The sequence below is a fragment of the Poecilia formosa genome, unplaced genomic scaffold, assembly GCF_000485575.1.
Source record: "Poecilia formosa unplaced genomic scaffold, Poecilia_formosa-5.1.2 Scaffold30, whole genome shotgun sequence".
Classification (NCBI taxonomy): Eukaryota; Metazoa; Chordata; class Actinopteri; order Cyprinodontiformes; family Poeciliidae; genus Poecilia; species Poecilia formosa.
The window spans coordinates 3,407,738-3,417,511 of NW_006799969.1; the positions used below are offsets into that span (position 1 = coordinate 3,407,738).

The window sequence follows — 9,774 nt, forward strand, 5'->3', positions numbered from 1 at the left end:
GCTGGCTGTATCTGGGACTGGTTGTATCGTCCCCTGTTTTTGCTGTGCAGATCCTCACTGACAGCCTGTCATTTTTCTTCCCCAGTCAGGGATTTTCAGCATGAATGCCTGCGAGGAGGGTTTCGCTACAGGGGGACGGGACGGCAGCGTCCGGTTATGGGATCTGAACTTCAAGCCAATTACTGTCATCGATCTCAGGGAAACAGACCAGGGATATAAAGGTGATGTCAAACTGCCTACCTGTTTTTCCTTTAATGAGGGTACAGGAGAGCAACGAGGCAAGCTGTGTTCTCCGAGGTGCTGAGATAATCCTATAAGTCTAATTTCTCCAAATTTCTGTTTGGTTTACTAACATTATCCTTCTTGTTTTCTGTTTCCTCCATCTTCTTTACTTATAATCTTGGACGTAACAGTAGCTAGAGGTGAAAATAGCCGAGGTGGGTAACATTACTGAGGGCGGAGATTAATTTCCATTTCAGTCTGTTTGTAGCAGTCCCCATTGTTGGCTCAGCTCTTTCTATTGTTGTTAGCAAGTCTTTTGCTGTTTTTGCACTATGAACAGTTCCCATCTTCATTCAATGTCTTGTGGAAAAGGTGAAGTGTTAAATATATATAAAAAAATCACCATATTATACAGTTATTCAGTCTTGTTTTAATAATTTTATTCTGCTAGACAGTTTAAATCAAACCCAAATTAATCTTAGCTCTAGCACTGCCTTGCAAAAGTATTTATAACTCTTGAACTTCTCCACCTTTTTTTTATGTTACACCATACAAACATTTCTTTTATTAGCTTCACATTGCTTTAGCATTTTTGACCAAAGTTATTAAGAGGAGCATGTGACTCTGGAGCTTGCAGATCCTTGGTCTATCATGTGACATTCCAATAAAACAATGTTTTGAAGAATTGAGGTTTCAACATGACAAACGAAAGAAAGTTTAAAGGGATAGAAATATATTTGCAAGGCATCAATAGTTCCTAGCCCACTTTTTTCTGTACATAAAATCCAACCTTAAGGCTGAAATAATAATAATAAAAAAAGAATTGTTGCAGGACTTGATGTTCTCTTTCTTGTCAGTATGGTTCTGGTCATGTGTTTAAGGTTTTGTCGTATTGACTGCATGATAGGTAATGCCCAAAGACATTTGCACAGCATTGTATGTGAGCAGCACATGCATCATGCATCTGACTGTAGCTGTACTACCCAGATTCAGTTACAGACTGGCTTGACAACATAATGTCATCACCCTGTACAAATCTCCGTCCTAGCCTGCAGATGGCTATTATCACCTCCTGTCTTTAAAGCGGCTTTTGTGAGTCTTATAATGACTGTAAAAGCAGCAAATGTGCGTCTCCTCCCATGCTTGCGTGCTTGATGTTTGTTCTGTTTTCACAGTTTGCCTGAACTATTGAGTGTGTGTGTGTGTCCATGTGTGTGTGTGTGTTTTGGATAGGGCTGTCTGTGCGCAGTGTCTGCTGGCGTGGAGATCACATCCTGGTGGGGACGCAGGACAGTGAGATCTTCGAAGTGGTGGTTCACGACCGCAACAAGCCCTTCCTCATCATGCAGGGTCACTGTGAGGGTGAGCTGTGGGCGCTGGCCGTGCACCCAACCAAGCCTCTGGCCATGACAGGAAGCGATGACCGCTCAGTCAGGTGACTCCTACTCCTCATTTCCTCATATTTTGCTTTTGGACTTTTTGATTAAGAGTCCTTCAGGATTTCTGATGAGTTCATTTGAATCTGGCTACTTTTTCATTAAGTTGTGGCTGATTTAAAGACAATTTTGTTAATTGTTAAGATTAAGTTGGGCATCAAAAGTTACATTTAGAAAACTAGTAAAGAACTACTTTTATGCTAGACTTTTAGTCAAATCAAGTCAAATTTAAATGTATTTTTATCAACAAGTCAGTTCAAAATGCTTTACACTATAAAAACATAATGCATTAACCGATTATGAAACAAGCAATAAGCATGACAGTCAAAAACCATCATAAAGCAAACATACATCAAATATATAGATTAATGTTCCAGTTACTAGGAATCAAAGGCAATTCTAAGCAGGTTTTAGCATTGCTTTAAAGAAACTCAGTTTACTTGCTCACTTTAGATTCTTTGTTACTAATTGGCTGTCGTATTCTCTGCTTTTCCCCCATTTCCTTTGATTGAAATGTGGAAAAACATCCACAGCGCCACATGTAGCTGTAGAGCTGCAGGTTCCATCATAAAAACAGAATTATGGCAAAGACAGCTTCAGTAATAGAAACTGTATATCAGCAAGTCTGGCCCATTAGGCTGATACTGCAGACAAGGATTAGGGCCTCTGGGACAAAAGAATTTAAAATCACAATTCTTAGATTAAAATCAAGAATTTCAGATTAAAGTCAAAATTCAGACTTGTATGTAGGAGGAGAACCAACCTTAAAGAGGAGCATGTCATATTTAGGTGATTTTTCATGTAAAGTAAAAAGCCAGTGTCTCTAATCTTCCTCCATGTGATTCATTGTTGGAGATCAATGTGAATACATTTTTAGTAGTTTAAAACTTCCACAGTATTACATAGTTTATTGTAATCCAAGACCAAAAAATATTGAAAACAGGTGTTTAACTAAAACTGCACATCCCATTAATATTAATCTTTTTCTTTAATTCTACTAAATTTACAGTAAAAAAGCATTTTAACTAAAAACATAAAGTAATTAAGAGTATCGGAGAGCAGCATTATTTCTCCTCTGTATTGTTCCTGCTGATTGTGCTGCAGGTTTCTCCTCTGTTCTCACTCTTGTCTGTATCTGAAGGATATGGAGCCTCATAGATCACGCATTGATTGCTCGATGTAACATGGAGGAGCCAATCCGCTGCGCAGCCGTGAGCACTGATGGTATACACCTGGCTCTGGGGATGAAGGATGGCTCCTTCACCGTTCTTCGAGTCAGGTCAGTCATACAGTCAAAAAAACAAACTGTAAATTCCCTTTCTAAATACCCAGTAAATGCACTGCTGTGATATTTTTTTAATCTAAGATCTTTATCCACTTTTTTTAGGGATATGACAGAAGTGGTCCACGTCAAGGACCGGAAGGAGGCTATTCATGAGCTGAAGTACTCCCCTGATGGGGCCCACTTGGCTGTCGGCTCTAATGAGAACACTGTGGACATCTATGGGGTGGTGCAGAGGTACAAGAAAGTAGGCGAGTGCATCGGCTCAAACAGCTTCATCACACACATGGACTGGTCCACAGACAGCAAATACCTGCAGACGAACGACGGCAGCGGCAGACGGCTCTTCTACAGGATGCCAAGTAAGTACGCAGCCATGACCCGCTTTGTTTCTAAGATTTGACACTGAAGTAGCTGTTTTTGTGAGATAAACTCTCTTGTGTTGAGGTGGGAAAGAGGTGACCAACAGGGAGGAGCTGAAGCTGGTGCAGTGGGCTTCCTGGACATGTGTGTTGGGCCCTGAGGTCAATGGGATATGGCCCAAATACTCAGATATCAACGACATCAACTCTGTCGACGCCAACTTTAACAACCAAGTTCTGGTAACTGCAGACGACTATGGATTAGTCAAACTGATGCGATACCCTTGCATAAGAAAGGGTAAGGAATACATGTACATGTATGCTTTAGTATTTATATTATCAAAGTGTCGTACGCCGTTAACCCATCTGTGTTCTCTGGATTTTAGGAGCAAAATTCAGAAAGTATTTAGGTCACTCTGCCCACATAACCAATGTTAGATGGTCACATGACTATCAGTGGGTCATAACGATTGGCGGCGCGGATCACTCTGTGTTCCAGTGGAAGTTTATTCCTGAAAGAAAGTCGAAAGAAGCTCTTCATATTGCACCACAAGGTGAGATTTGGCTCCCACCGTGTCTAGTGAGGAGATATTGTGACATGCACTACAAAAACACAAAAGTATGTTTTGTCTAGTTTCTAAGTACAAATATCATAGTACACTTGAAATAAGAGAAAAGTAACTTACAAGCAGCTTTTCAGCAAGATTTGGTAGCTGGTTTAAGTAAATTATTTCTTAATATTTATTTCACTTATAACAAGACATTTTTCCCATAAGTCAAATAATTTGCCAGTGGATATAATAGTTTTTCATAAATACTAAGGGATTATTGACTTAAAACAAGTTCCTACATCTTGCTGAAAAGTGACTTGCAAGTTGCTTTTGTCTTATTTCAAGTACACAAAGAATTGCACTAAACTAAACAAAAAAACTTGGAAAAGATTTTGTGATTTTGCAGTGTGGATGACATACATTAATATAACTTAATGTAAGTAAATAAAACAGTGTCTTATACATTCTGTCAACATTTAAATTTACATCTAAATTTTGACAGAAGGATCTATTCTTCTTTATAATAAAACAAAAGTAGAGAAAATAATTATGGTCATAATAAATATAAAGAATAAAGGAAATAAAACATATATACAAATGACTTTATTGCCCAAAAAGTCTTTTCTGAACGTGGTTCACCATTAATCTTCTCCCACCAGCCTCCTAATCTTCACTTGTTAACCTATCAGACAGATTTCTCCCCATAGCTTTTTTTTTTTTTTTTTTTAACAAACTATCATTTCTTTAAAGCCCAAGAAAGGAACGTCCGGCGCTTTAATTAAAACAAATCCAATAAAAGTGAATGGAGCTTGGAAAGTATATTTGCTTTGTCATTCTCAAGTCATATTTTTCCTCAAAGCAGAGTGCAGCTGTGCTCTCTGAAATTACTGCACATTCTAACTGCCTTTCCTTTTAATTTTCCTAATGGATCTTGTGAGTGGTCGCCCTGAGCTGCCAGCTCCGCTCATTGCCCGCTTTGGCACGGCTTCTCGTTGCTGCATCGGCGTTTTTATACATTTTGTCTGCAGCGTTGTCACCATGGAGCATGACAGCTTAATAAATAGGAGACGTCATGGTGTTATCACATGATCGGCCTGCACTGCCAGGGAAGCTGGCTGTTGTTTGTATAGAGGGATTCGTCTGATGAAGGGGCAGGTGACGGTTTTCTGTTTTTCTCTGGAAGCTTTTATGTAAACTTGCTTCCTGCCTGCAGAGACCTTGGCAGACTCTAACAGCGAAGAATCTGACTCTGATCAGTCAGATGTGCCTGAAATGGATTCAGAAATTGAGCAGGAGACACAGCTCACGTATCGGCGACAGGTTTGTTGCAGGTTTTAACACAAACTGCAGATTCACGTCCATTTTATAAGCAGCTTACACAAGTTTATTTTAAATGCATTCAGGTTTATAAAGAAGATCTACCTCAGCTCAAAGAGCAGTGCAAAGAGAAACATCGAGCAACAGCAATGAAGAAGAGAGAACGAGCGCCAGGGAACGGGATCAAGCTGCACTTCATCCATGGGTATAATTGAAGAGAGCTGATTTTATTACTTCCAGCTATGCCAGTTGTCTTTTCCCAAAAATATCACTTCGTACATTGCAGCTACAGGGGCTACGACTGCAGAAGCAACCTGTTCTACACCCAGACAGGGGAGATTGTCTACCATGTAGCTGCTGTTGGAGTTGTCTACAACAGGCAACAAAACACTCAACGATTCTACATGGGCCATGATGATGACATACTTTGTCTGGCTATCCACCCCCTGAAGGACTATGTAGCAACTGGCCAGGTAGATCCCAAAAGTCAAGGTTTTTTTAGTCAAAAAAACAAACAAACATTAAAGCACATTTCAGATCAATTTATTCCAGTCTGATCAAAAATTGTGATTTGTACTGATTCTGGGGTTCGTTCCTCCAGGTTGGCAGAGATTCCTCTGTCCACATTTGGGATACAGAAACGCTAAAACCCATGTCTGTGTTGAAGGGTTTTCACCAGCTTGGAGTTTGTGCTCTCGACTTCTCAGGTAATCACTAACCATTCAAGATGGAATATATATATATATATAATACCTTGCAAAAGTATTAATACCCCTTTGAGTGTTTTTGAAATTTTCTACGTCAAACTTGCATGAAATCCGTTTTAAATAAATAACTCCTTAATATTAATTTTAAAAAAGTACTAGTTCCACTGGCAGATTACTTCACTTATAACATGGGAAACGTGTTTTGTTTCAGTGGAATTATTATTTTTTATGCCAATGTTAAGAAATTATTATTATTATTATTATTATTATTATTATTATTATTATTGACTTATAACAAGCTTATATTTCTTGCTGAAAAGTTACTTGTAAGTTAATTTTGTCTTATTTCCAGTAATCTAAAATATTTGTTCTAGAAACTAGACAAAAAAATGCTTGGTAAGATTTTGTCCAATCACATTCTGCTTTCACAAGCTACAGAGAACTTGTAAAGAATGAATTTAATTATTTCGCAAGGCAACCAATTTAGAAACAACAGTAAAAAATCTATTTCTGCCATCTTCTGGTCACGGTTGTCTTAACAGCTTTCAGGTAGAGCTCCTCATCTCTCTGTCTCTAATTAGGCCCAGATAGACGTGTGGCACAGATCAGTGATGCGCCTGCTGCAGATCAAACCGACTGGGGGGCTTTTATGTTGCTAATAGGAAGCAAACTTCAGTGGAGCAAAGTGAGGACTGGCTTTCTTATCACTAATGTGCTTAATTATTTTTTTCCCCTTCACAGCGGATGGCAAACGTCTGGCCTCGGTCGGCCTGGACGACAATCACACCATTGTGCTGTGGGACTGGAGGAAAGGCGAGAAGCTCTCTGCCATGAGGTTAGTTAAATCATACGATTGCCCCTGTGGCCTGGTGCTTCGAAGATTCAACCAACCTCACTGTTAATTCAGCAGAGTGCGACTTACTTAAATATGGACATTTATGGATGAGAGCTAAATTGGAGCCACTTTGCAGCTGAAAGCTGATTAAAATGAGAAGTGGATAGAAAGGGAATTACTTTCTATGCTACGAGGCTCCTGAAGTGCAACACTAAACCCTGCTGAATGGCTACTAAGTTTGGTAAAGGATCTTTGTTTACACCCATAATTAAAAGGAACTTGAAGTAAGGAATCAGTCAAATCTTCTCTTCGTAAAGAGATGAACTACAGCAAAATATGTTGTTTTGTCCTTTAGCAAAATGGTTCACAAAAAGAAATAATATTGTGAAAATGAATCACCTCTTTACAGATTTCTCCGTTTTGCTTTTTCTATATTTTCGAGCATCAAAAAATGTTGAGTATAATAATATTAGTAATTATACAATGCAGGAAGTCAGCTATGCAACCAACCTGCACATTTGTTCACCTCTGAAAAAGAAGATTTTGGAGTGTCTAATCAACATCTGAGCTTAAATACGCTGTCGTAAACGAGCCTTTCATGCTGGAAATCTGTCTGAATTAAAACAAGTCTGCAAAGACTCTCCAGAATAATGAGCAAAGCTCATACTTAACGATAGTTTATATGAGGTAAAGCACAACCAGTTATTGGGTATCAAGTTTGTTTGGATAGCCTTTTTTCCTTAATAAATGAATTCACTGTTTTGAAACTGTGTTGTATTTACTCAGATTAACTTTGTCTGATATAAAATGTGTTTGATGATCAAAAACGATGAAGTGTGAAACTAGAAATATAAAGAGAACAGTAAATATGTCATTAAAAGTTAATGTTTTAACATCAAGTCTGTGACAGAATTGCTTTCTTTTCTAGAAAAGGTACATGGATGATTTTACAAAGCCTTGACATGTGAATTCCCTTAAATCTTGACATGTTCTATTAGCTCTTTTGCCTCAAAAGTCGCAATATCAAGAAGCAACTGGTTGAAAAGGCAGCTAAAACATCTATATAACATAAGCAACCGTTTCACTGTTGCTCAGTCATTCGATGGAAATGTTTCCCTCCTGGCTGCTTTAGAGCAAGTGCAGTGCAGGTTGCTCCCAAGGCTCTTAATATACCTCAGGGACAGCCTGGAGAAGCATTAATCTCCTTTACAGACCCTGGTTGTGCAGCGCAGTGAGGTGCACAGAGCTGGCTTGTACAGCATCACTGTCTCATCTTTAGCTGGATAAGGAGGTGGTGGTATGAGCCACAGAGGCTGCAAGGAAAGGCAGATATTCTAAAGAAAGTCTAGACTTAAAAAAAAAATCAGGCAAACCACTGAGTTATTTTACTTATGGGTATTGTCTTTTAATTATGTGAATTGTATTTATATTGTAGCTTAAATAATAAAAAAAATTATTTAAAAATGTTCAGTAATATCCATAACATATTTTTTATGAAAATGTAACATTTATTTCAAACTCCATCGTAATATTTTACGTAAAGACAATTGTTTCATAATCACATTTTCACAAGCCAAATTATGAATCACCGTATATTGCAAAGAGTATAAATGTACATAAAACATGTATATAAAATACAGTAACTTCACATTTAGCAGCATCATGCTGTGGAGATGCAGAGATGTTAGAGGCTGCAAAAGACAAGAAGTTCAGCTTCCGGCTGAACAACTCAAGCGTAAAGTCAGAGCTGCAATCAAAATGATTCAGATCAAAGTGTATCAACACTAGGAATGACCTAGTCAAAGTCCAGACCAAATTCCACATATAAACTCTCAAATTTCAATTTGAGAGAACTGAAAACCGATGTTCACAGATGATCTCCACCTAAACAGACTGATCTTGATCTGGAGGTATTTTGCAAAGAAAAATGAGTAAATATTTCTGTCTGTAGATCTGCGGAGCTACCTGGTTCTGTCCAGAAAAGTTAGGACTACTAAGTTTTGACTCACTCTATATAGTTGTATCACATGAAATTCCACTGAAATACCACAAAATGTAACTTCATTTAATTGCAACCTGACACATGTGAAGCAGGTTCATGGAGTATGAATACTTTCAAATAAATACGCTTAAAATATGTATGCTAGGATATACAATATTGTTTGTGTGTTGTTTTTCAGAGGAAGCAAGGACAAGATATTTGTAGTCAAAATAAATCCCTACCTACCCGACAAGCTCATCACTGCTGGTGTGAAACACATGAAGTTTTGGCATAAAGCCGGTGAGACTTTGCTTTTTTTTTCTTGCCAAGTTCACAGAATTAGACTCTAACAAGCAGAAACTCTATTGTGGCTGCCTGTGGCACATTTCAGAGCCAGTTCACCGTCTGCCTCTGTTTCAGGTGGTGGTCTAATTGGACGCAAGGGGAACATGGGGAAGACGGAGACGATGATGTGTGCTGTGTACGGCTGGTCGGAGGAGATGGTGTTTTCAGGCACATGCACAGGAGACATTTGCATCTGGAGAGACATGTTCCTGATGAAGACGGTCAAAGCTCACGACGGCCCTGTTTTTAGCATGCATGCTCTGGAGAAAGTGAGTTACAGAACCAAAGGAAAGGTTTTTATTTTCTTCTGACTTTATGTTAATTTCGGGCTCGGTCTGTTTAGCTTTCTATTTTTATTGTGCGTAGACCTTTCTCACATATGCTCTGGCAGTGGCATGTGAAAACAGACTGGTAGTATTACAGCTGTGACACTTTCTCCCCTTCAGGGCTTTGTGACTGGTGGAAAGGATGGTATTGTAGCTCTGTGGGATGACACTTTCGAGAGATGCCTGAAGACCTACGCTATAAAGAGAGCTGTCCTAGCTCCAGGCTCCAAAGGTAAAAAGGTCATCCCGTTGCCAATTACCCTCCTCTGTCCTTGGATCATTCACCCTCTCCATTTACAGAATTCAACTAATTTATGAAAATACATATGTAAAATTCACATTTTGCACATTTATACTTCCACTTGGGTCTCAGTTGCTTCTAAATTACTTAAAAATCACAAAAAGCAACT

General features: G+C 38.7%; 1 protein-coding gene across 6 annotated transcripts in view; it reads left to right on the top strand.

Annotated features, from left to right (window-relative positions):
* Positions 1 to 9,774, top strand: part of LOC103136176 (EMAP like 5) — a 44,108-nt gene that overhangs the window by 17,912 nt on the left and 16,422 nt on the right. For 3 of the 6 annotated variants that reach the window (XM_016670110.1, XM_016670107.1, XM_016670109.1), the window contains exons 6-20: positions 86 to 221; positions 414 to 437; positions 1,456 to 1,657; positions 2,800 to 2,937; positions 3,046 to 3,302; positions 3,388 to 3,600; positions 3,689 to 3,856; positions 5,067 to 5,173; positions 5,257 to 5,375; positions 5,457 to 5,643; positions 5,772 to 5,877; positions 6,619 to 6,712; positions 8,893 to 8,993; positions 9,114 to 9,307; positions 9,485 to 9,596. In XM_016670110.1, coding sequence (XP_016525596.1) covers positions 86 to 221; positions 414 to 437; positions 1,456 to 1,657; positions 2,800 to 2,937; positions 3,046 to 3,302; positions 3,388 to 3,600; positions 3,689 to 3,856; positions 5,067 to 5,173; positions 5,257 to 5,375; positions 5,457 to 5,643; positions 5,772 to 5,877; positions 6,619 to 6,712; positions 8,893 to 8,993; positions 9,114 to 9,307; positions 9,485 to 9,596 — 2,158 coding nt within the window. The remainder of the gene's footprint in view (positions 1 to 85; positions 222 to 413; positions 438 to 1,455; positions 1,658 to 2,799; positions 2,938 to 3,045; positions 3,303 to 3,387; positions 3,601 to 3,688; positions 3,857 to 5,066; positions 5,174 to 5,256; positions 5,376 to 5,456; positions 5,644 to 5,771; positions 5,878 to 6,618; positions 6,713 to 8,892; positions 8,994 to 9,113; positions 9,308 to 9,484; positions 9,597 to 9,774) is intronic. The other 3 variants (XM_007549303.2, XM_007549304.2, XM_016670108.1) reach the window with 2 other exon arrangements.